The sequence below is a fragment of the Triturus cristatus genome, chromosome 2_1 (assembly GCF_964204655.1).
Source record: "Triturus cristatus chromosome 2_1, aTriCri1.1, whole genome shotgun sequence".
NCBI classification, from domain to species: Eukaryota; Metazoa; Chordata; class Amphibia; order Caudata; family Salamandridae; genus Triturus; species Triturus cristatus.
The window spans coordinates 274,745,460-274,772,276 of record NC_140581.1 but is presented as its reverse complement, the minus strand read 5'-3'; the positions used below and the strand labels follow the sequence as shown (position 1 = coordinate 274,772,276).

Here is a 26,817-nt window from a genome sequence, read left to right as displayed (position 1 = left end):
GCTCACAGAGGCGGAATGCCTTTGAAGCTTCCCCCTGCCCATCCCGGGGGAGGAGATTTAGCACCTCGCCCAGGATGTGCATTATTGCAGACCCAGGAGAGCAGGGGCTCTCCTACTCAGGGGTCCAGCAACATGTCTGTTGTGTGGCAGCCTAGGCAGCCTCAGAACAGACGTGGATTGTAGGTTTAGGTTTCAGGGGGCCTCTCTAAGATGCCCTCTGTGGTGCTTTGTACATTAAATCACACACTGGCATCAGTGTGGATTTAATGTGCTGAGCAGTTTGATACCAAACTTCTCAGTCTTCAGTGCTGCCATTATGGTGCTGTGGAGTTCGTGTTTGACAAGCTCCCAGCACCATATACTCTTAGCTGGCAGCACTGCACTTACAGGACCCAGGAATGGACCTGGGTAATGTAGGGGCACAGGGCTCCTGCCTCTGTGTCCACACCACTGGCATAGGGCACCCAGCTAGAGGGGTGGTTGATGGATGCCAGGGCAGTGTAGGTTGTGGGCATGGCACACAGGGATGTGTGCCATGTCGACTCTGTTTTGTCTTGTACCCAGACACTCAGCCTACAAGAGCAGTGTGTGTGTGTTAGGGTACAGGGCCTCTACAGGTGGCACAATGAGTGCTGCAGCCCTTAGAGACCTTCCCTGGTCACAAGGCCCTGGGTACCTAGGGTACCATTTACCAGAGGCTGACATGTGGCCAGGGTTTGCCAATTTGGGGTTTGGCTGTTAGGCAGTTTTTAGGGAAGGAACACAGGCCCTGGGCACCTGATTGGCAGGAACCCAGGGCACAACAAGGAAAAGTGCATCAGCTATTAGGCAAAAAAAGGGGGGGGGGGGTTACTGCAACAGAAACCCACTTTCTTACACAAGCCCCCCCCCCCCCAGCCCAAAGGCCAGGAGACTTCTGCCAATGCTGGGAGAGTCTACCTAGTCTTTCAGGCGAGGAAGAGTTGGGGAAGTGGCTTGAAAGTTGCAGGGCCTACTCTGCCTTATATCCTTCTGTCCAGGCTAGTCCCTTTGGGGAACTGGCCTGTCTTATCAGTTTCAGGACCTAACCCCCAAGGCTCCTCTCCTTGTCTTTTAGTGTCCTTGTCCCACCTTTTTATTTTGGGTTTAGAGGTGCATACCTCTAATTTCTAACTTAGCCAGGGCTAGGGCTAGGCCCAGCTTACCCACAGAGGTTACCCACAGCTTGAGCAACCCCACCATGACCAATAAGGTCAGGGGGCCTGACTTGCTATTTGGCAGGGGGATAGGCCACCATGCCAAGGATAGGGCTGCCATGAAGGCTAACACCCAGCAGAGGCTGCTGACAGCTGTCAGTGTCCAGAACCACACCTTTAGCTCCTGACTGGCAAGTGAGGAAGCTATCTTATAGGTCTCCTTGGGTCCTGGCTGTTGGTCTGTTGGAGGATGTGGGGTCACTACTCTTTGTAGGGAACACCCCTTCTCCACCCTTTGTTCTGCCATCTGAGGAGCCACTAACTCAGGCTGGACAGTTGCCTGACTAGTCAGGTCTTGTTGTTGGTTAGGGGGGGCTGTACCAGTGCCATGGTTGGAGTTTTCCCTCACTGGGATAGAATCTCCCTGGCTCTCTGGAACTGTGGCTAACAGTTGCCCACTTTTCCTACCCTGTTTCTTCTCACTCTTTTGGGACTCCGCTGCACTGACTGCAGGTTGAGCCCCCACAGGTTCTTTGGGCGAGGCCTGGCATTGGGCCAGCACCTCTCTTTGGCTCAGTTCCACATCTAAGTGGTCATTTCCCAAGAGACAATCAAGGGGGAGGTTTTTACGGACTATCACTTTTCTCCATCTAAGGGACCCAGCTGTGGCTAGGGGCACTATAGCCACAGGCCTAACAGTGACTCCCCCTGGGACAGTCCTTACCCTTCTTGTTTCCCCTGGGACATACTGGTGTGGAAATACCAACCTGTCATGTACCACAGTGTGACTGGCACAGGTATCTCTCAGGGCAGTGGCTGGGATTCCATTCACCAGTAGGTGGTGGAAGTGTCTACTCCCCTCTGGGATCTCCAGCTTGTTTCTTGGGCCCATTCCCCAGTTGGAAGCTAGGAGGACTTCCTCATCTGAGGACCCTCCCTCCCAAGCTACACTGGCAACCCCTGGGGCTACACTAGTCACCCCTGGAGCTGTACTAGGGATCTTATTTGTAGGACAGCTAGAGTCCTGGGTGTGGTGTCCAGACTTCTGACAGTTGAAACACCATATTCTGTTGGGATCCCAACTCTTACCTTGGTACCCTGGTTTAGTTTGTGAGGTGTCTTTAGGCGCCCACCCTCCTGGTCAGGTTTTTGGGGGGCTACTTGGGACTCCTTACTTTTACCCACAAGGGGTTCACTCTCTTTCTTCTGGGGAGGCTTTGGGACCCCTTTGTTTTGGTCACTCCCAGTGGACGTCCTAGTCACCCTAGTCTTGACCCAGTGGTCTGCCTTTTTTCCACAATTCTTGGGGAGAAATTAGACCTAGGTCTACCAAATGCTGATGCAACTTTTCATTTGTGCAGTTACTTAATATATGTTCCTTCATGAATAAATTGTACAATCCAGTAAAATCCTGCACACCATGTCCAGCTAACCAACCATCCAGTGTCTTTACTGAGAAGTCTACAAAGTCAATCCAGGACTGGGTCTGGGTTTTGTGAGCCCCCCTGAATCTAATTCTATACTCCTCAGTAGTGAATCCAAATCCCTCAATCAGAGCCTTCCTCATGAGGTCATAGGATCCTGCCTCTGGCCCAGAGAGGGTCAGAAGCCTGTCTCTGCAGTTACCAGAGAACAGTTCCCACAGGAGTGCCCCCCAGAGAGGTTTCTTTACTCTTCTTATTTCACAAGCCCTCTCAAAGGCTGTGAACCATTTGGTGATGTCATCACCTTCCTCAAACTTGGGGACAATCCCTTTGGGGATTTTAAGTTCAGAAGTTTCCTCCCTAGCCTTGTTTTTATTATTGCTGCCACCATTGATGGGTGCTAAACCCATCTCTCACCTTTCTTTTTCTAGAGCCAGGAACCTGGACTCTAGCTCTACTCTTTTGGCCAGCCTCACAAGGCTGTCCTCTTCACTGGTGGGTCCCCCAGTGTTCTCTCTGGTACCAGAGCCACCTGTGTAGTCTCTAGGTGTCCAGATGCTAATCCTTGGATTGGAGGGTATGGGTGCCCTCTCCTCCCTAGGGAATAGCATGGGGGGGGGGGGGGGGGGGGTTATTGTCAACGTCCTCTGCTTCCCTTTCCTCATCTGACTGGCCATCACCATGTTCAGATGGGTGGTCCTTAGCATACTCAGCCAAGAGCTCCTGGAGCCCTAGTTTGGTTGGATGCAGGCCCATTGGTAAATTTTTAAGTTTGCATAAGGACCTCAATTCCTTGAAAGACAAGTGTAAGTGAGGTGTGAGGTCGAGCTCCTCCACCAGGTCCATGTTATTATTATCACTAACAGCTGGGTTTGTTTGAGACATTCTAACCTGACAGTTCTAACCCTCTATCCTGACTATAGTGACTTATTTTTCTAAAATTCTAATGGGACTTAAGCAAGGCTCTAGCAAGACTTTTAGTAATTTTGGAAAAGACCAATCAGAATTCTAAAGGCAATTTTTAAGAGTTCTGTCGTGTGATCAGATGGTAACCAAGTAGTCCAACAAATGCAAGTTTGTATCCGCCCGCTGATCCACCAATGTGAGAAAGTGGCTCTGTATATACTGTTCCTTAATAGGTACAGGGTGTACAGAGTCCACAGTCCCCCAGGGTTTGACAGAGGTTAAAGTTAGGTATAACCTTACTCTCTAAAGTGGTAGCTTGTTCGAGCAGTAAGGCAGTACCAGAGGACAGTGTAAAGCATTTATTGTACACACTCAGTCAGCAAATGGTTTCACACACTCAATAACTGAACTCTAGGCCAATGGTTTATATATAAAAAAGATATACGCTTGTTTTATTTTAGAACCAACAATTGGAATTAAAGAACAAGTTACTAACCTTCGGTAACGATGTATCTGTAAGAAACATTAGTTAGTTAGATTCCTCACCTTAGAATATCCCCAGGCGTCAGACTGGATCCGGAAGATTTTTCGTCAGCAATACCCCTTGCGCGTCGCTAGGCGTCGTCTGCGGCTCCGCGTCCGTCGTCGGCGTCGTGCGCCGGGATGACGTCGTCGGAGTACTTAGACGCCGCCCTCGCGCGCTGACGTCAGTTCTTGTACATAGCCTTCCGCGCCAGGAACGCAGAGCCATGCAAAGACCGACACTGGTGCCAAAAATAAAATCTAGGGGCCTGAAAGGACAACCTTAACCCTAGATGTCAGTTCGCAGAACGGGGAGGATGGGAGGGTCGGTGAGGAATCTAACTAACTAATGTTTCTTACAGATACATCGTTACCGAAGGTTAGTAACTTGTTCATCTGAAAGAAACACGTTAGTTAGATTCCTCACCTTAGAATAGATACCCAAGCAATACCATCCCCGGTGGTGGGTCTGCGAACCAAGATCACACCAGAAAGTCCTGGAGGACAGAACGGCCAAAGAAGCCATCCCTCCGGACTTGGCTGTCAAGGCAATAATGCCTGGCAAACGTGTGTAGAGAAGCCCACGTCGCCGCCTGACAGATGTCCTGCAAAGGGACTCCCCGTCCCAAGGCAGTAGTAGCCGCCGTGGCCCGAGTAGAATGGGCGCGCAGCCCAACAGGAGGGTCCTTTTTAGCCAAGGAATAGCAGGTTTTTATACACAAAACGACCCACCGAGAGATGGTTCGTTTGTGCACAGCTTTCCCCTTCTTAGCGCCCACGTACCCAACAAAAAGCTGGTCGTCCACCCGGAACTGTTTTGTGCGGTCCAGATAGAAGGAGAGCGCACGTTTTGGGTCCAGACGGTGGAGCCTCTCTTCCTCTTTGGAAGGATGCGGAGGCGGAAAGAAGGTGGGCAAGGTGACAGACTGCCCAAGGTGAAATGGAGTCACCACTTTAGGAAGAAAAGAGGGACGAGGCCGAAGGACAACCTTGTCCGGATGAACAGATAGAAAAGGAGGCTTTGAAGATAAAGCCTGGAGCTCACTCACCCGTCTAGCCGAGGTGATGGCTACCAGAAAAGCAGTCTTTAGAGTTAGAAGACGAAGAGGGCAATTGTGAAGAGGCTCGAAGGGAGCGCACATCAGGAATGTCAAAACCAGATTCAAGTCCCACTGAGGCATTACAAAAGGGACAGGAGGGAACGTGTGTGTAATGCCTTTGAGAAAGCGTGTAACCACAGGGGACTTGAAAAGAGAAGGCTGATCAGGAAGCCGCAAGAAGGCGGAGATGGCAGCAAGATAACCTTTCAGGGTGCCCAGGGCAGAGCCCTGCCGGGCCAGAGAAAGAAGGAAGAGGAGAACCTCAGAAAGAGGGGCGGAAAGGGGGTCCACAGCCTTTGCTGTGCACCATGCCACAAATTTGTTCCACCGGCAGGCGTATACCGACTTTGTGGAGGGACGCCTGGCTGCCAGAATGATATCACAGACTTCAGGAGGCAAGTCAAATGGCATCAACTGCCGCCGCTCAATCTCCACGCATGGAGGTGGAGGCTGGACAGGTTCGGGTGGAGGACCGTCCCCTGCTGCTGCGACAGAAGATCCTCCCGAAGGGGCAGACGTATCGGGGGATCGGTCAACAGACTGAGTAGCTCGGGATACCAGTATCTTCGTGCCCAATCCGGAGCCACCAAGATGACTTGGGCCCGGTCGCGCCTGATCTTCTTCAGCACTCTGGGCAGAAGTGGTATAGGCGGAAAGGCGTACAACAGACCGCAACTCCACTCGTGACGAAAAGCGTCGCCGAGCGAGTGCCGCCTTGGAAATTCCAACGCGCAGAACTGCTGACATTGCGCGTTCTCTTCGGTGGCGAATAGATCTAACCAAGGCTCTCCCCACTGCTGAAAGAGGCCTTGCACCACTTCGGAGTTCAGACGCCATTCGTGATCCATCATGCACCGGCGGCTGAGTTCGTCTGCTCTGGCGTTCAGAGAGCCCGCCAGATGTTGAACCACCAGGGTGACGCCCTGGTGTTCCAGCCATGTCCAGAGGCGCAGAGCCTCCTGACAAAGGGTCCACGACCCCACCCCGCCCTGTTTGTTGCAGTACCACATGGCGGTGGTGTTGTCCGTGAACACCTGCACGACACTTCCCCTGACAGAGGGAAGGAAGGCTTTCAGTGCAAGCCGGATCGCTCTCAACTCCAACAGGTTGATGTGGAGACGAGACTCCGCCGGAGACCAGAGGCCTCTGATCTCCGCCTCTCCCATATGGCCACCCCAACCCAGGAGGGACGCATCCGTCACTACGACATGCTCCGGTTGGGGAAGGGAGAGGCTCTTGCCCTTGACCCACTCGCGGTCCGTGAGCCACCACTGCAACTGCTGTGCAGTGCCCTCCGAGATCAAGACATGGTCGGACAGGTTGCCGTGATGCTGGGCCCACTGAAACTTCAGGTCCCACTGCAGAGCCCGCATGCGCCGCCTGGCGTGATGCACTAGTAGGATGCAGGAGGCCATCAGCCCCAGAAGCCGCAACACTAGCCTGACCGAAACCCGGGATAGAGGCCGAAAGATGGGAATCAGGGCCTGTATATCCCGGACCCGCTGTTCCGGTGGATGGACCCGGAACTGCGCCGAATCGAGAACCGCTCCGATGAAGAGGAGCTTCTGAGAGGGACTCAAGTGTGACTTCGGCACGTTGATGGAAAACCCCAGCAAATGCAGGAGATCCGCCGTAGTCTGGAGGTGGGAGACGACTGCCTGGGGCGAGCCCGCCTTCAACAACCAGTCGTCGAGATAGGGGAAGACTGGGACCCCTGATCTGCGCAGATGAGCTGCGACCACCGCCATCACTTTCGTGAACACCCGAGGGGCACTGGTGAGGCCGAAGGGGAGCACGGTAAACTGAAAGTGCTCTTGGCCCACCGTGAACCGCAGGTAACGCCGGTGGGCCGGCAGGACGGGGATATGGAAATATGCGTCCTGCAAGTCCAACGCTACCATCCAGTCTCCAGGGTCTAGGGCAGCTAAAACCTGAGCCAACGTTAGCATCTTGAACTTTTCCTTTCGGAGGAAGGCATTGACGTTCCGGAGGTCCAAGATAGGGCGCAGGCCCCCCTTGCCCTTCTTGGGAACCAGAAAGTAGTGGGAATAACAACCACGACCTACTTCTGGACTCGGAACGCGCTCGACGGCCCCCTTGGCCAAGAGAGCCGAAACTTCCTCGCGGAGAAGATCCAAATGATCCCCCGAGATACGGTGGTGCTGTGGTGGCATGGCTGGAGGGGTCGTCTCGAAGGGGAGGGAGTAGCCCCTTCGGACGATTTGCAGCACCCACCTGTCCGATGTTATGGACCGCCAGTGGAGCAGGTGATGGCGAACTCTGCCGCCCACTGGCGTGGTATGGGCCTGAAAGCTCGGACTAGGAAGGCTTTGAGGCGGATGCTGCCGGGGTGGATGTGGGCTGACCATGTCGGCCTCCATTTCCGCCACGGCGGAAGCCACGTCCGCGACCGCGCGCAGGTTGGTTCTGCGGCTGGTGGCTCTGCGGACGTGAGGAGGCGCCCCTTCCTTGGCCACGAAAGGGGCGAAAAGCGGAGGTGTGCGCCCGCGGAGCCGAGAGGCCCAAGGACTTGGCCGTAGCCCGGGAGTCCTTAAAGCGGTTCAGCGCACTGTCCGCCTTCTCACCAAACAGGCGAGTGCCATCAAAGGGCATGTCCATGAGGGTGTTCTGGACATCCCCGGAAAATGACGTGGACCGCATCCAGGCGTGGCGGCGGAGCGCCACCGTGGTGGAAATCGCCCGACCTAGCGAGTCCGTGGTGTCAAGCCCACATCTTATGGCGTGCCGTGCTGCATCCCTCCCATCGGCCAGAGCCTGGGAAAGACGTGGCCGGACCTCCTCCGGACACAGGGGCAGCACGTCCTCCACCGTATCCCACAGGGAATGGGAATAACGGTCCAAGAGACAGGCGGTATTTAAGGACCGCAGGCCCAAACTAAGGGACGAGAACAGTTTCTTGCCAAACTGCTCGAGTCTCTTGGAATCCCGGTCCGGCGGAGCGGTCGGGAAGGAGGATTGGGAAGTAGAGGCCTGGATAACCAGACTCTCGGGGGTGGGGTGTTGGGACAGGAAGCTGGGGTCGCCCGGAGCAGGGCGGTGGCGCCTGGCAACGTTCCTATCCACAGGAGGAACTGTGGAGGGCTTGGACCAGGTGCCCTGCAGAACGTCAGTGAGGGCCTCGTTAAACGGCAGCAGAGGCTCAGTGGAGCTTGCTGAGGTTTGAAGCACCTCAGTGAGGATGTTGGTCCTCACAGCCACGGCAGGCAACTCGAGCCCAAGGGCCTCAGCCGCCTTGCGCAGCACCACAGAAAATGCTGCACCCTCCTCCGAAGCCACGGTCGGAGGAGAAGTGAATCCAGCGTCTGGCGAGGTGTCCAGCCCGCTGGCCTCCCCCAGCTCATCTGCCCAGTCCTGAGAAAGCTGTGACTGAACAGCCAGAGGGTCCTCGAACCCCTCCCAGTCGCCCCCTTCTTCCGATTCCTGATAAACAGGAGGAATGATCGGAACCGGACTGTAGAGATGGTAGGTCTCTAGCGGCGTCGGATGCGGCGTCGGCGGACGCCGTGCCGGCGTCGGGTCCGGATGAGGGCTAAACTGGGGCGTCGGCGTCACAGGCGTCGGCGTCGGCGGCGCCGGTGACGGCGTCGGTGGTTCAGGCGTCGGCGCCGGTGGAGGAGTGACAAGGTCAACCGGCGTCGACTGGGGCCCAGGCATGGGCCCCGCGGGGACCTGCGGCGTCGAGACCGGAGTCGTCGACGGCGCCGGGGCCGGAGCCGCCGGCACGCGAGGTCGCCCAGTCGAGCCCGCGGGGCCCGAAGGCGCGCCAGCGGGCGTCGACGGCGGGGCCAGGCTCCTCATGGCCGAGAGGAAGGCGCTGATCTCCGCCGGCGCCGCGTCAGCCCCAGGGACCGGAAGGTATGGGGGCGGACGCGGCACCTGCGGCTCCGCCGGAGCCGCGGGGGTGGAACCACTTGGACCCTCGGCCGAGTCGCGCGACCGGCGAGGGGAGTCCGAAGAGCGATGTCGCCTCTTGGACTTCTTTGAGTGCTTGGACTTACCCGACGACTTGGAGCCCGACGATCGATGGTGGCGTCGGCTAGGGCTCCGCGAGCGATCCTTGGACCTCCTCCTGGACCGGGATCGCGCACGACGCGGAGCCGAGTGGCGAAGCTCGAGAAGCTTGCGGGACCGCTCCCGCCTAGCCTTCGAAGTCAGGGCCTGGCAGTCGTTGCACGACTCCGCGTCGTGGTCGAGGCCTAAGCAATAGAGGCACCGGCGGTGGTGATCGGTCACCGACATCAGTCGATGACAGTCTTCACAAGCCTTGAACCCAGGCATCCTACCGGCACCAGATGTCGACAGACAGGGATCAAAAATGATCAAAAAGAGTTAGTCAAAAAAGACTAAAAGGGGTAGCTCTCCCGGATCTGCGCTTACTGGCGCGGAAAAAAGAAGAACTGACGTCAGCGCGCGAGGGCGGCGTCTAAGTACTCCGACGACGTCATCCCGGCGCACGACGCCGACGACGGACGCGGAGCCGCAGACGACGCCTAGCGACGCGCAAGGGGTATTGCTGACGAAAAATCTTCCGGATCCAGTCTGACGCCTGGGGATATTCTAAGGTGAGGAATCTAACTAACGTGTTTCTTTCAGATATATACTTTCTCAACAGTAGATGTTTCATATAAATACTTTTGCAATATGCAATAGACTTTAGTAAACAGTTACAAGTGGTTGCAGTAGGCAACTATTTTTAAACACAAAAATACATTGAGCTCAATGGTAAATTCAAGTTATTTGCAACAGGTTACTTTTTAGATTACTTTTGGAATTCCAGGACTGGATCCTAGATTCAGTCCTGGGTCAGTTCTCAGAATCAAGTGATGAAAGTCGACTAAAGTACTGTAATGATTTTTAACTAATATTTAGCTATTTTAAAAGTTGACACTTAGAAAATATTTCAGAGAAAACAGTCAATGATTCCCTAGGGAAGAAAATGCAGGTTACAGGTACAGTATGTTCTCGTTACTTTTGTAATCCAGTACTGGGTGCCTAGACTCAGTACTGGGACCTTTATCCAAAACAGGTAAGCAATTACGTTTTCAGATATTATACGATTTTTGAATAATATTTAAAGATTGCAGAAATCGACACTTAGAAGAAATTTCAAAGAAAAACAGTCAATGGTTTCCTATGGAAGAAAATTGAGTTAAGGGTAAGTACAGTTGTAGAGATTTTTCAGAGTCAGTGCTGGGCACCAAGATCCAGCAATGGGAGTTCACCTAGGAACAGGTGAGTAAATTTGTTTTTGTCACTCGGCTGATTTTTGGTGAATATGTGAAGATTTGAAAAGTCCACACTTAGAAGAAATTTCAGGAAAAAGGCAGTCAATGTTACCCTATGAGGAAAATAGAGTTTGCGGTTTAAGGGTAAGTACTCGACTGGCAGAGTTGAGGTTCTGGGCACAGACTCAGGGGTCTCCCAGGGTCAGGTAGGTACAGTTGGTTCACCCTCAGCGGCTCTAGGGCGGCCGGGTGCAGAGAGAGTTGGGCCCAATGTTATCCTATGAGGGATAGGGGGGCCTTGTTTGGTGGCTGCTGACTGGCAAGCCACGCGGCTGTGGGAGCTGTGCTCCTGGTCACTTACTCAGGGCAAGTGGGGAAGTAGGTAGGTGTAGAGGTTGCACTGCCAGGGCCACTCGGGCGGTTGGGTGCAGGGTGCTTTTGAGCCTTCGGGCGCTCAATTGATTTCAATGGGAAAGCTCCGGTTTAGAAAGACTGCAAGCTCGGGGACGAGGATTCTTCAGGTGCCACCACCACTTCGAGAGGTAAGTTGGGTAGTTGGAGGATAGGTAGGTACCCTGGGATTGAGCACAGGGGGCCGCGGGGCACTGCGTACAGGGGTGCCTTTTGGTATCGGGAAATCTTACCCTCTGTTGATCGCGGTAGGGGGGCACCTTGTACTGAGGCTGCAGGCTTCTTCAGGAGTGTCGTGGGAGGTCCTTGGGTGCCGGACTCAGGGCAAGTGGGGAAGTAGGAAGGAGTAGAGTTTTCACTGCAGGGCCACTCGGGCGGCTGGGTGCAGAGTGCTTTTGAGCCTTCGGGCGCTCAATGGATGTCAATGGGAAATCTCCGGTTAGGAAAAAGACTGCAAGCTTGGGGACGAGGACTCTTCAGGTGCCACCACCACTTCGAGAGGTAAGTTGGGTAGTTGGAGGATCGATAGGTACCCCGGGGTTGGACACAGGGGGCCGTGGGGCGCCGCGTGCAGGGGTGCCTTTAGGTGTCGGGAAATCTTACCCTCCGTTGATCGCGGTTGGGGGGGCACCTGGTTCTGAGGCTGCAGGCTTCTTCAGGAATGTCGAGGGAGGTCCGTGGGTGCCAGACTCGGGGTCACAGTCGCCGTGGGGTCGTCCTTAGGGTCTTTGTTCACTCCAGCACTGGCCAGGCTCGGCTGGTGCAGAGTGTGCTGGGTTCGAGGTTCCGGGCTGCTGTCAGGGGTTAGAGATAGGTTTCGAGTAGAGCCTCTACTCATGGGAGTCCCAGGGGCTTAGAGCCAAAAGGTAGCCAGGTCCTCCGGGGTTGGTGAGGTTGCTGGCCACGAGAGATGCCGCGCTGGAGCAGGAGCAGATTCGAGGGTCGACAGGCCGGTAGGGCTGGGGCCAAATCAGTTGGTGTCTTCCTCTTTTTAGCAGCTGCAAGGCAGGTCTTTGTTCTTCTTGCTCTTCTTGTAGTTTCGAATCTGGGATCTGGGGAAGGAAGGTTCAGGGTGCCCCTAAATACTAGATTTAGGGGCGTTACAGGTAGGTGAAGGGCAGGGGCCAATGGGTCCCTGTCCTGGGGTGGGTACACCCCCTATCCTGCCTCTCTCCTGTGGGAGGGGGGCAGGAGCCTAGTCCTGATTGGGCAGGGCTTCCCATCTTCAAGATGGCGAGAGCCCGGAGATGTGCTCCACCTCGCCTCCCCCACCTCAGGGGTGGGGTTGGCAGGCTGGCACATCCCCTGTCCTTATTTGGGGTTTCCGGCCAAGCTTCCCGCCAGAGTGGGGGGGTTGCAGTGGCCTGGGGAAGCTCACAGAGGCGGAATGCCTTTGAAGCTTCCCCCTGCCCATCCTGGGGGAGGAGATTTAGCACCTTGTTCAGGATGTGCATTGTTACAGACCCAGGAGAGCAGGGGCTCTCCTACCCAGGGGTCCAGCAACATGTCTGCTGTGTGGCAGCCTCGGCAGCCTCAGAACAGACGTGGATTGTAGGTTTAGGTTTCAGGGGGCCTCTCTAAGATGCCCTCTGTGGTGCTTTGTGCATTAAATCACACACTGGCATCAGTGTGGATTTAATGTGCTGAGCAGTTTGATAACAAACTTCTCAGTCTTCAGTGCTGCCATTATGGTGCTGTGGAGTTCGTGTTTGACAAGCTCCCAGCACCATATACTCTTAGCTGACAGCACTGCACTTACAGGACCCAGGAATGGAACTGGGTACTGTAGGGGCACAGGGCTCCTGCCTCTGTGTCCACACCACTGGCATAGGGCACCCAGCTAGAGGGGTGGCTGATGGATGCCAGGGCAGTGTAGGTTGTGGGCATGGCACACAGGGATGTGTGCCATGTCAACTCTGTTTTGTCTTGTATCCAGACACTCAGCCTGCAAGAGCAGCGTGTGTGTGTTCGGATACAGGGCCTCTAAGGGTGGCACAATGAGTGCTGCAGCCCTTAGAGGCCTTCCCTGGTCACAAGGCCCTGGGTACCTAGGGTACCATTTACCAGGGGCTGACATGTGGCCTGGGTTTGCCAATTTGGGTTTTGGCTGTTAGGCAGTTTTTAGGGAAGGAACACAGGCCCTGGGCACCTGATTGGCAGGAGCCCAGGGCACAACAAGGAAAAGTGCATCAGCTATTAGGCAAAAAAGGGGGGGGGGGGGTTACTGCAACAGAAACACACTTTCTTACAATATGCACTTTGCTTTGACTTACAGTATGGTTGCGGAGAAATGCAATACTTTGTTAAGCTACTTTTTAGATTACTTTTCTCACTCAGAGTAGTATACCTGGATACTACTCTGGGAAATTTCCTGTAAACAGGTAAGTAAAATAGTTTTGGTTAAATAGTACAATTAAAAAAAAAACTTTAGGTTTTCAAACTCCACACTTAGAAACGTTTCCAAGAAAAACAGTCAATGTTATCCTATGGAGGGAAATAGTGCTATCTGTTTTGAGGTAAGTATTTGGTAGTGGGAGCTGAGGTTCTGGGGGTAGACTCAGGGGTCCCCCAGGGTCAAGGATGCACTCTAGTTACACCCTCAGCAGCACTAGGGCAGCCGGGTGCAGAGTGCTGAGGCCCAATGTTATCAAATGGGGGATAGAGGGCCTCCGGTTGGTGGCTGCTGACGAGCAGGCCACAAGGTTGTCAGAGCCAAGCTCCTGGTGTTAGTCTCAGGGCAAAGGGGGATCCGATTAAGCACACAAAGTGTACCCGCAGTGGCGACTGGGTGCATGGTGCAGTTTTGGCGTTGGGTGCCCTCTTGTTTTCAATGGGAATTTCGTTTTTGGTTTTCAGCTGCAGGCTCCGTCCAGGAAGACTTCCGGGAGGAACCCACAGCTGGGCAGGTAAGTTGGAGGGCTCAGGAACGTAGATGCACCTCGGGTTCTTTTCTCCAGGGCGCAGGGTGACTGGATGCAGGGGTGTCTTAGAGGTCGGATTTCACCTTACCGGGCCACTCACAGTCCGGGGGGGAAGGTGGAGGGGGTGTCTCCATGCAGAAGCTGCATGCGACGTTGGGGAGTCCAGTGGGGATGGGGTGGGGGGGTCAACCCTTGGACTCAAACTCCAGACTGCTGGGGGACCTCGCTGGGACCGGTGGGCCACAAACTCAGGCCGTAGGTGACTGGTGCAGTGGTGGTTCCAGGCGTCTGGTTTCTTTTTCCTCAGCAGGCTACAAGTCTTTCTTTGGTGTTTCTTCTGAACAGAGCTGCTGTTCACAGGAGATCCAGTCTTTGTTGAAGGCAGTGAGTCCTCCCAGGGGTCTGGAGGTCGCTGGCTGCAGGACAAGGCGATTTTTGGTGCAGGATCTCTGGAAACTGCAGACGGGCCGGTAGGGCTGAGGCAAAGTCAGTTGTTCTCTGCAGTCTCCTCTGCTGTGCGTCTTCTTTCGTCCTTTTTCTTCTTAGGTTGCCAGAATTTGAGGAAGGAAGGTTCAGGGTGCCCCTAAATACTAAATTTAGGGGAGTTACAGGTAGGTAAAGGTCAGGGACCAATCTGTCCCTTCCCTGGGGTGGGTACACCCCCTATTCTGCCACTCTCCAGTGGGAGGGGGGCAGGAGCCTGTCCCTGGTTGGCTGGGTCCCCCCATCCTCAAGATGGCGGGGACTCGAGGTTGTGCTTCACCTCTCCTCCCCCACCTTAGGGGTGGAGATGGCAGAGGTGGGCACACCACTCTGGGCGTCTTCTTACGTCCTTTTTATTCTTAAGTTGCCGGAATCTGCCTTTTTGGTTTAGGGCTGCCCCCTAAATACTGTATTTAGGGGCATTTTAGGGGTCTCGAGGTCAGTAGCCAATGGGCTACTGCCCTTAGGGTGACTACCCCCTTGGTGTGCTCACCCCACGTGGGGGAGAGAGCACAATCCCTAATCCTGATTGGGAAGTGCCTGCCATCTGCTAGCTTGCGGGCACTGAAGAGTGGGCTTCATCTCGCCTCCCCCACCTAAGGGGTGGAGTTGGAAGAGGTGGGCACACCTTCTTGGCTGGCTAGTTTTTACCACCTGTCTTCCTGACGAAAAGGAGGGGACAAAGGAAGTGGGCCTGCTCCTGATAGCAGGAGAGGCTGGGGGTCGCATTACAAAGGCTGCCAGGCCTTTTAAGCTCCAATTGCCACAGATGGCTGTTCCTTGCCTGGGGGAGGTGTGAACACCTCTGCCCAGGAAAGGCTTTGTTTCTGGGCACAGGGAGCGAAGGCTCCCACCCTAGGGGGCCAGAAACATGTCTCGTGGTGGCAGGCTGGTGTGTACCAGTCAGGGAACCCACCAGAGGCTGGTCGCTTTTCAGGGGATATCTCCAAGATGCCCTCTGTGTGCATTTTTCATTAAATCCCACACTGGCATCTGTGTGGGTTTAATGTGCTGAGAAGTTTGATACCAAACTTTCACTTTTCAGTGTAACCATTATGGTGCTGTGGAGTTCGTAATGACAAGCTCCCAGCACCATATACTCTTAGGAGTTATTACCCTCACCACTGGCATAGGGCACCCAGCTAGAGGGGTGACTGATCAATGGCAGGGCAGTGGGTTGTAGGCATGGCACACTAAACACGCAACCTGCAAACGCAGTGTGTGTGTGTAAAGGTACAGGGCCTCTAAGGGTGGCACAATAAGTGCTGCACCCCTTAGAGGTCTTCCCTGGTCACAGTGCCCTGGGTACCTGTGGTACCATTTACCAGGGGATGACCTGTGGCTAGAGATGCCAATTGGGTTAGTTTTGGGGAAAGAACACAGGCCCTGGGAACGTGATTGCCAGGGACCCAGGCAACAGTAAGTGAAAGTACATCAGTAGTCTGGCAAAAAGTGGGGGGGGGGGGTTACTGCAACAGAAACCCACTTTCCTACAACTCCTTCCTCTATAGCCACGTTAGGGGGAGAAAGCAGGCCAGAATCTGGAGAGGTATCCAGTCTGCTGGCCTCTTCCAATTCCTCATACCAGTCTATTTCTTGATAAGGCTGGTTTTCTAAAGGGTTCAGCGGCCCCTCCAAATATTCAGTTCCTAGTCACGCAGGTGGGATCAGGCCGCCCAAAAATGAGGCGCATGGTTGTATAAAATTCTCAAAATTGGGCAGGGGTCGTTCTGACCCCTTGAAAATTGGAAAGGCTCGAAGAAGACCTAGGAGCAGGCTCCTAAGCACGAGGCCTAGAATGTCGAAGCTCCTCCATCATGTCGGCCGACAGACGTGGAGAAGTCGAAGTGTGTGCTATTTCTGCTTCTTACCCGAGTGTCCCGATGATTTGTAGGTGGACTAAGATGACTTGGGACTCCTGGAACAGCGCCACGACCTGCACCTCAAACGGGAACGAGATCTCTGAGGAGTCGTTCGATGCAAGGTGCAGACTGCCGGGTTGCAAGTAGCTTTAGGGACCGCTCCCTCAAAACCTTTGGAGCTATGGCCAAGCAGTTGGAGCATGACTGAGTTGTGGTCGTGCTCCAGGCACCACAGGGAAACCAGGTTGGGATCTGTCACAGACAGGGCACGGTGAAAGGTGCCAAACGGCTTGAACACAGAAGTCTTTGACATGCAGAATAAATCTACACACCAAAAAGTGGTCGACAAAAAGTCGGAAAATTCTATGAAAAAGTCGGAAAATTCTATAAAAAAGTGACAGAGGGTAGCTCTGTTCACAGATCAGTGTTTGACAGGCGTGGAAAGAAAAGGACAGACATCAGCGACTCAAAGTGGTGCCTAAACAGGTGATGCGGACATCACTACGACGCCACATGGAGCTGACCGACACCACCTACTGGCAACGCTGGGGTATTTTGTTTGAAGAAAAAGCTTCCGGATGCATTTCGGACGCCTGGGAAATGCAAAGGAAAGGAATCTGCAGCTAGATATCTATCGGATATGACACATTACAGAGGAAATGATAAGAGTAAATGGCTCTGAATTTCCAATTTCTGAAAAAAATTGTCTGAAAAGATAATATTTAGGTTGCATATGACCTGTTGCACAATAATTTCCAGTTGTTGCTGATTCTGCATATAACTTTCAGCGGAAATAGTTTGAAATAATTTTTTTCCCGAAAATAAACTATGAACAATTAAACACCCACCACTAATGAGGGATCCGTCTCTGTGTTCTCCTCCAAATAATCTAGCAGAAGCTTTTGAAGCTGCTGTATTTCGTCCTTGCCTCTTGTTCCCTGTAAATATTAAAGATCACACAAGTAAGATCAAATATATCAAGTCAAGTATACATCTTATATGTAGTCTTTAAACATTTGCTCAGAATGCCTAATGAGAGAGACACTACTTTATCTTTTATGATAAATAACTCAACAGGAGGTAAACAATTAAAATATAGATTTTTATTCATATACAGCTAATATAAACACTCAGTAGAATATAAGACAATCACAATGTTTGAAGCTGACTCTGTATATGGTATACCACTAAGTGGTTATATTGTGCACTGAGTGCAGAGATTCCACAGTGTGTCCAGGCCTCAATGTAAACCCAATGTGCTCTAATTGTGACAGTGTGGGCGAGCAGTCTTATGTCTAACACAGAGGAGTGTAAGACATTTATAATGCACACAGTGACTAATAAATGAAACTAGACTCAAAAAGGAGGTCCACACCAATTTTAGAAAATGACGCTTCTTTCAAGATTTATTTTAAGACTATGTTTGCAAAAAGGAAAGTACTTTATACTTTAAAAAGTGGACACCTAAAAGCAATTTTCAAGCTTTGGAATGTTAACCTATGGGAGGATAACAAGAATGCAGTTTTTGCAGGTTAAGTACTCGACTTACAGATTCAGTCTTCGGGGTCTTTTGTCAACACCAGGCAGGGTTCAAATCAGACCAAAGAGTGCACCACCAGCGGTGGCCGGTGTAGGAAAGTGCCCCTTTTTGCAGGATTACCCCCTACTTTATGACTGACATCTGATGCAACTTAATTTGAGGTGCCCTGGCTCCCCGCCAATCAGGTTCCCAGGCCTGTGTTCTTTCTCCAAAACTTCACCTTTGTACCCACAATTGGCACATATCTGACCTCAGGTAGGCCCCTTGTAAAAGGTGCCCTGGGTACTAAGGGCACTGTGACCAGGGACGGCTTCTAAGGGCTGCAGCACCTATTGTGCCACCCATAGAGGCCCTGCACCTTAACACCCACACACTGCTATTGTGGGCTGCGTGTTTTGGTGCAGAGAAAAGTGAAGAGTCGACATGGTACACATCCCTATATGCCATGGCTGCAACCCACTGCCTGGGGCCTAGGTATGTCACCCCTCTAGCAGGGTGCACTAGCCCCCAGGTAAGGGTATAGTTGCATGAGCATTGTTAGACATTTTAAGTGCAGTAAAGCCATAAAGAGTATATGGTCTAGGAGTTGGACATTACAAACTCTAAAGCTCCATAATGGCTTTACCGAAAACTGGGAAGTTCAATAGCAACCTTCTCAGCACATTAAACCCACACTGTTGTCTGTGTGGGATTTAATGTAAAAAGCACTCAGAGGGCATCTTAGAGATGCCCCCTGAAAATAGACCAGCCCTGGTGAGGTCCCGGAATGACTCCCCGCCATTCACCATCCCTAGACAGGGTTCTGGACCCCTGGATAACAAGTGCCACTCTCTTGGTCCAGAAACAAAGCCCATCCTGAGCAGAGGTGTCATGCCGCCTCCTTGTGTTTGTTGTGTTTGACCTGCGCCAGGATGGGCCGGGTCCACGAACAGGAAGCTTCAAAAGACTGCCACCTTTGTAAGCAGTCTCTGCCTTTTGCTGTCCCAAGCAAATGGCTCCCACCGGTTCTGACCCCCACTTTGGGCAGGACAATCGGCGGGAAAACAAAGTTAGGAGGAGAGGTGTTCCCACCTTTGCCAACCCCATCCCACAGGTGAGGGAGGCGAGGCGAGGTGAAGCACACATCTCAATACCCTCCATCTTGAATATGAGGGTACCCAGCCAATTAGGGAGAGGTTCATTCCCCCTACCCCTAAAGGGTGGCATAAAAGGGGAGTAACCACCCCCAAAGAAGGGACCCATTGGTCCTGACCTGCACACCCCTTCAACGGCCCTAAATGTAGTATTTAGGGACAACCCTAAACCTTGCCTCCTCAGATTTGAGAACGAACGAAGGACTGAAGAGCCGTGCTGACCCAGGAAGCCTACCGACCTTTCCCCACTGCAACATGCTTATAGCGGAAACCCCGGTGTGTCCAGCAGCCCCACCCCCGCCCCCCGAATCCAGAGAACCTGCCCTGCACTCATCTAAAGGACTTTGTCTCCCATGAGCACCGGATTTGCTCAACAAAGACTCCAACAACAGGATCCAGATCCAGGCGACTTGTGATTCTGCACCACTCTGCACCAGACGCCCTCAGCCCGAGTTAGAGTGGCCCAACACCAAGAGTTGTCTCCCCTGAGCCTGACCTGGGATCTGGTGATCCCCAACCTACCTAGAGCTTCAACCAGACTCTGGCAGTCTAAACCTGAAGAGTTCACCTGACCGCGACAGGAGCTGGTAAAAAGATTCAATGCCAAAAGACACCCCTGCACCAGACACCCCATGGCCTTGGGTGGCCCAACAGACTCTGTCCAGGCATTACCCAAAAACCTAAAACTTACCTCTCCTACCAGTGGTCACCTTCAGGAAGCCTCCCTGACCGAGCCTGTTGCCTTTTCTTCGAACCGGAGATCTCCATTGCAACCAGTTACAAACGTCTTCTTGACACTCTGCATAAGGCCGCCCCTGTGCCGCTTGTGTGACGATTGTTGGCCCCTGCAGTGCTGATCCTAAACCCAGGAGCATTGCTCCCACACCCAAGTGGCCTGCTTGTAATCAGCCCCTGACCGAAGGCCACATTTGTTAACATTAAGCCCCTGCACTCTGCCCCCGTCCGTCCCCGGTGCCGCTGGTGGTGCAATTTGAGTGCCTAACTGGACCTTGGTCCTAACCCCCAAAAGCCAATCCTTACAGGTCAAGTTCTTATCTGTAAACGGGTAACACTTTTTCCCATAGAAAACAATACTGTGATTTTTGTTCATAAAAATGTTCGAGCCGAAATTTTGTATGAAAGAAAAGTAACTGCATTTCAAACCTGAAAAAGTCTTACTCACCTTTCAATTGTTGGATCCACGGTATGATATCTAGGTTTATCACCCTGAGTAGTCGATGTAATCCAAAGTAATGCAAGTAATCAGAGTTAATTCCCATGTAATTTCAACTGTTTTAAAAGCCGATACAAACCTGTAACGATTGAAAATCCATTCCCAGTTGCATTTCCTTGCAAAGTTTTACAATTGAAAGTACATTTTACCTACCTGTACCAAGTCCTGCTTGGTACGAGAAATAAAACCTAAGTATATCTTTTTGAAACTTATCCAATTGTTCTGGATTCAGTCTCTGCATGTGTGTAATCAGTCCGAGTGAATACAATAAATGCTCAACACCCCCTTCTGATAATCCTAACTACTCGACCAGACTACCACAAAGAGAGCTGTTAGTGATTATCTAATTTAGCCTCTGCTATAACTCTGGGGATCCCCTGGACACTGTGCACACAATATCTTACTTTGGTATAGTATATACAGAGTCGGCTTCCTACAGCCAAGTGCAGAGGTCAAATTCAAGGTTGGGTGCCCAATGTTAAACAAACGAGACTGGGGGTACTCTAAGTCGCTCGTTCTGACAGGTGAGTAAAGCAGTGTCAGCGGTCGACCTCCTGAGCTTAAGGTAAGTACAGGGGAGGGGGGGGGGGGGGGGCATGCCACAAGGCAGCACTAAACTTACACCCTCAGCAGCACAGGGGCAGCCAGGTGCAGACTTCCAGCACAGCATCGGGTGCCTGCTGTTAACCATTGGGGAAGATCTGTTTTGAAGAAAGTCTGGTGGCTCAGACCAGGAGGCTGGGCGCAGAAAACCCACAGATGTCCAGGTAAGTAAAGATGCTAGAGGATATTAGGGACACGATGGTGCAGGTGCCCAAGGCCCAGGGGTATGTGGTGCAGGGGTGTCCTCAGGCATCGTGAAAAGTTACGGGCCAGGTCGCGGTCTTCAAGTTGAGGCTACAGGCGTCTAGGAGAAGTCTGGCAGGGGTCAGCCAAAGGTGGACCCTGGCTCAGAAGAGCTGGGGAACCTTCGCAGGACCGGTGGGCCACTTTGACTCGGGCCGTGGTTGCAGAGGTGGATCCAGGGGTTCATCAGAGCAAAGGTTTTTTTTTCTTTGCAGAGAGTTTCTCTGGACAGATCCGCTGTCCATGGGAGATTAGGAGTCTTACTTAAAGGCAGGCAAGTCCTCCCAGGGTTGTGAAGGTGGCTAGTCTGCAGGGCGAATCTCTCTTCTTCAGCAGGATCTTTGAGGGCGGCAAACAAGCCGGTAGGAGTGGGGTCAAGTCAATTGGTTTCGAAGGTCGTCAAAATCTGAATTCACAGTCTCGGGGAGCCACCTAAATACTAGATTTAGGGGTGTTACAGAGGAATCGGATAGGGAGAAATAGGTTACTTACCTGGAGTGTCTACAGCCACTATTATGCCATTCTCCTGTGGAAGGGGCATAGTCCTAGCCCCAATTGGATAAGTCCCACCATCTTCAAGATGGTGGACACTGAAAAGTATTTTACATCACCTCCAGCACCTGAGGGGTGGGGTTGGCGGAAAGGGGCACAACTCCCATTCTTCTTAAATTTCCCACCGGATCACCTGCCAAAAGAGGGGGTTTGAACCAGGGGCTGCCATCTGCTGCTAGCAGCAGAGGCTGGGGTTTCATTACAAAGGTGGCAGAGGCCTTTGAAGCTTACCTCTCGAGCACTCGGCCCAACCTGGGACAGGAGGGGACACAACTCTGCCTAGGATGTACTTTGTTTCTGGCCTCAGAAACTAGAGGCTCTCGACTCAGGGATCCAGAAACATGTCTGGTGGTGGCAGGCTGCCTAAAACCAGTAAGAGAACACACCAGGGTTGGTAGTTCTTCAGGGGGCACCTCCGAGGTGCGCTCTGAGTACATGTTTTAATAAATCCAACACTGGCATCAGTATCGGTTTATTAAGAGGAGTGGTTTGGTACCAAACACTCCTGGGTTCAGTGAAGCCATCATGGTGCTAGGGAAGTCGAGTTGTCGAGTTTCCAGACCATGTACACTTTATGGCTCCTCTGGCACTTACAATATTAAAGAATAGACTTAAATATTGTAGAGGCATATCTGCTCATGCAGATATGCCCACACCTGAGAAATAGTGCACCCTGCCATAGGGTTTGTAAGGCCTGCTAGAGGGGTGACTTAGCTATACCTTGTGCAGTACTGCAAGGCACACAGGCAGTGTGCCATGTCTACTTTGTCATTTTTCACTACACAAAGGCATGCAAGCTGTAGTGGAATGACCTTGGTGAGTTGTCCCAAGGGGACCCTCTTCAGTCCCCATGCCCTAGGTACCAAGGGTACCATTTACTAGTGACTTACAGGGGAGCTGAAACGAAAGAGGATACAACCAACCTTTTCATCATCTAAGTGGAAGAACCTGGAAAGGCCATATGCGTTGGCATGGGCAGTCCCAGGTCCATCTTCCACTGTAAAGTCCATTCCATGCAGGGATATGGACAACCATAGCAATTTGTTGTAGCCATCTGAGAGACCTGCGGTCTGTCTGACTTCCTAACAGGTATGGCCTCAACTTCTTCAGGGTCCAGACCACATCAAAGGCATCCCTCTCTATGGCACTCCAACACTGCTCTGTAGGGAGTAGTTTCCTGCTTAGAAACACAGCAGGTTGGTCATGTCATCATTATTTTGGGTTAGGACTGCACCCATCCCATGCTCAGAGGCAGCTGTCTCCATAATGAACTGCTTGGAGTAATCTAGAGCTTTCAGGACTGGGGCAGAGCAAACTGCATTCTTCAGAGTGTAAAGTTGACTTGCTTGGGTATCTTCCTGGAGGCGAGTTCTGTGAGGGGATTCATCATGGACTCATAATTCTTCACAAACTTCCTGTAATACCCAGTCAAGCCAAGGAATGCCCTGACTTGGGTCTGGGTTGTTGGAGCTTCCCAGCTCAGAATTGTCTGGATCTTAGGTTGGAGTGGTTGAACTTTGCCTCCACCTACCAGGTGGCCCGATTAAAAACCTTTCCCTGCCCAATCTGGCACTTGCTTGCCTTGATAGTGAGGCCTGCACTCGTCGGAGCCTAAAGGACCTTTCCAGAGTGGATCAAATGATCCAGTCAGGGGGAGCTATAGACAGCAATATCATCATAAGCTGCACTAAAGGATTCCAATCCAGCAAGGATTTGGGTCACCAGCCTCTGGAAGGGGCATTCTTTAATCCAAAAGGGCATCACACACTGGATGTGACCACATGGAGTAGAGACTGCAGATTTCTTTTTTGCTCCAGGGTCAGACCTATCTGCCAGTACCCAGATGTGAGATCAAAAGTACTCAGATACTTGGCTGCCCCCAACCTGTCAAATTCATCTGCTCTAGGCATTGGATTAGCATCTGTTCTTGACAGAGCACTGAGGCCCCTATGGTCCACACGAAACCAAATGTTTGTTTCCTCACTTGGAGTGAGTTATAGGGACTAAGACAACTGGGTTGGCCCAGGGGCTCTCTGAGGGCTTATTTACACCAAATTCCAGCATCTTCTTATTTCAGCTTTGATGCTCTCTTTGACATATAACTGCCTGTAAGTTTTATTTTTGACAGGTAGGCTGTCACAAGTGTCCACATTATGGGTACACCAGCTAGTCTGGCCAGGGGTCAGAGAGAAGAGCTCAGCATACTGATTGAGGACTTGCCATCAATCAGCCTGTTGTTGGTCAGTGAGGGTGTCTGACAAGACCACACCACCAACAGACCCATTCTTTGGATTTGCTGGAGAGGAGATCAGGGAAAAGTTCACAGTCAGCTTCCTGTCCTTCATCTGTAACCATGAGCATGGTCACATCATCTCAATCATAGTAGTGCTTCAGGCGGTTGACATGCATTTCCAATTGAGGAATTATTACCACTGCCAAGGTCCACCATATAGGCGACCTCCCTTTTTCTTTCAAGGACAATGTAGGGTCCACTCTACTAGTCCTTAAGGACCCTGGGTGGCACAGAGTCCAACTCCAATACCATACCCCTTGCCCTAGTTGAAACTCAACCATAGCAGCCTTTTGGTCATAAACTATTTCTGAAGCTCTTGGCTGGCCTGAAGGTTTTGGCGTGCTTTTTCCATCCTGGAGCAAAGGCCAATCACATAATCCACTACGTCTTATTTTAGCTCTTTGAGGGCTTTTCCCATCCTTTCTTTACGAGACTTCGAGGATCCCTAACAGGATGTCCAAACAGAAGTTTACAGGGTGAGAACCCCACTACCTTCTGGGGCACTTCGCTGTAGGAAAAAACACAGCACTGAAAGACATCCTATTTCCTTGTGAATGTTTCAGGGAGTCCACCAATCACACCTTTCAATGTCTGGTTAAATCTTTCAACCAGGTTATTGGCTTGTTGGTGGTATGGGGTAGTGAACTTGCAAGTCCCTTCACACTCCTCCCACATGTGTTTCAATTATGCAGACATAATGTTTGTAACTCTGTCTGATTCTACCTCCTTAGGGAAACCGACCCCGTTCAAGATACCAAGGAGGGCTTTGGCCACTGCAGGAGCAGTGGTTGACCTACGGGGAATAGCATCAGGATACCTGGTGACAGCTGAGAGAGGCGGCAAGATGGCAGCCGGTCAGACAGCCGAGTGAGCTGGCCTGAGAGCTCTCTCCGAGAAACCCTCCCACGGCGTTTTGGTTTTGGCAGCTGAGAGATTGAGTATTCACAAAATGAATTAATTTTAAGGCACTAAGACGGAGAAGCCCGGGGAATAATTTGGTGGCTGTTGTGTGAACCCCAGAAGGACCTGACTCGGGTGCTGAGATTGTCCCGGATTGGACGCTGCTGCCTGGCGGTAGCTTCCCCCTCTTCTCGGTGTTCTGCCAGGGAAAGGAGAATGGCGCCAAAACAATTACCTAAGTCGGTGAAGGTCCGCGGTACAGTGGCGGCGATAGCGGCAGCAACAGTATGTCTCTGTGAGAAAGTGGCTCTGTATATACTGTTCCCTAATAGGTACAGGGTGTACAGAGTCCACAGTCCCCCAGAGGCTGATAGAGGTCAAAGTTAGGTATGACCTTACTCTCAAAAGTGGTAGCTTGGTCGAGCAGTAAGGCAGTACCAGAGGACAGTGTAAAGTATTTATTGTACACACTCAGTCAGCAAATGGTTTCACACACTCAATAACTGAACTCTAGGCCAATGGTTTATATATATAAAATATATGCTTGTTTTATTTTTAGAACCACAAAGGGGATAAAAATATACTTTCTCAGAATGAGAGGTTGAATATAAATACTTTTGCCTTAAGCAATAAATTTTTGTAAACAGTCACAGTTGGTTGCAATAAACAATCCTATTTCCTAAACATAACAATGCATTCAGCTCAATGGTAAATTCAGGTTATTTGTAATAAATTACTTTTCAGATTACTTTTGGAATTCCAGGTCTGGCTCCTAGATTCAGCCCTGGGTTAGTATTCAGAATCAAGTGATGAAAGTCGACTTAACAACTGTGATGATTTTTAAATAATATTTAGCTATTTCAAAAGTTAGCACTTAAAAAATATTTCAAAGAAAACATTCAATGGATCTCTATGGCAAGAAATTCAAATTGCAGGTAGAGTACTTTATCGTTACTTTAGTAATCCAGGACTGGGTACCTAGACCCAGGACTGGGGTCCTTATCAAAAACAGGTAAGTAATTTCGTTTGCAGAAATGGTACGATTTTAGAAGAATATTTCAAATTTGCAAAAGTAGACACTTAGAAGAAATTTCACAGAAAAGCAGACAATGGTTTCCTATGGGAGAAAAATGGGTTAGAGGTAAGTATAGTTGTGGACACTTTTCAGAGTCAGGGCTGGGCACCAAGATCCAGCACTGGGAGCTCACCTAAGAGCAGGTGAGTAAATTCGTTTTTGTCACTTGGCTGATTTTTAGTGAATATTTGCAGTTTTGAAAAGTTCACACTTAGAAGATTTTTCAAGAAAAAGCCAGTCAATGTTACCCTATGAGGAAAATGAAGTTAGCGGTTTAAGGGTAAGTACTCGACTGGCAGAGTTGAAATTCCGGGCATAGACTCAGGGGTCCCCCAGTGTCAGGTAGGTACAGTTGGTTCACCCTCAGCGGTTTCAGGACGGCCGGGTGCAGAGAGAGTTTGGCCCAATGTTATCCTATGAGGGAAAGGGGGGGCGCCTTGGTTGGTGGCTGCTGTCTGGCAAGCCACGCGGCTGTGGGAGCTGGGCTCCTGGTCACTTACTCAGGGCAAGTGGGGAAGTAGGTTAGTGTAGAGAGTGCACTGCCAGGGCCACTTGGGCGGCTGGGTGCAGGGTGCTTTTGAGCCTTCTGGCGCTCAATGGAAATCAATGGGAATGTTCCGGTTAGGAAAAAGGCTGCAAGCTCGGGGACGAAGATGCTTCAGGTGCCACCACCACTTCGAGAGGTAAGTTGGGTAGTTGTAGGTTAGGTGGGTACCCCGGGATTGGGCACAGGGGGCCGCAGGACGCCGCATGCAGGGGTGCCTTTTGGTGTCGGGAAATCTTACCCTCTGTTGATCGCGGTTGGGGGGGCACCTGGTTCTGAGGCTGCAGGCTTCTTCAGGAGTGTCGAGGGGGGTCCTTGGGTGCCGGACTCGGGGTCACAGTCGCCGTGGGGTCGTCCTCAGGGTCTTTGTTCACTCCGGCACTGGCCAGGCTTGGCTGGTGCAGAGTGTGCTGGGTTTGCGGTTCCGGGCTGCTGCCAGGGGTTAGAGATAGGTTTCTGAGTAGAGCCTCTACTCATGGGAGTCCCAGGGAATCAGAGTTCAAAGGTAGCCAGGTCCTCCGGGGTTTTTGAGGTTGCTGGCCACAAGGGATGCTGCGCTGGAGCAGGATTAGGTTCAAGGGTCGACAGGCCGGTAGGGCTGGGGCCAAAGCAGTTGGTGTCTTCCTCTTTTTAGCAGCTGCAGGGCAGGT

At 51.9% G+C, this 26,817-nt stretch overlaps 1 protein-coding gene across 16 annotated transcripts in view; it reads right to left on the bottom strand.

The window, feature by feature from the left end:
- NIPBL (NIPBL cohesin loading factor) overlaps positions 1-26,817 on the bottom strand; it is a 1,722,939-nt gene that overhangs the window by 656,229 nt on the left and 1,039,893 nt on the right. For all 16 annotated transcript variants that reach the window (XM_085631078.1, XM_085631072.1, XM_085631074.1 and 13 more), the window contains one exon: positions 16,899-16,988. In XM_085631078.1, coding sequence (XP_085487204.1) covers positions 16,899-16,988 — 90 coding nt within the window. The remainder of the gene's footprint in view (positions 1-16,898; positions 16,989-26,817) is intronic.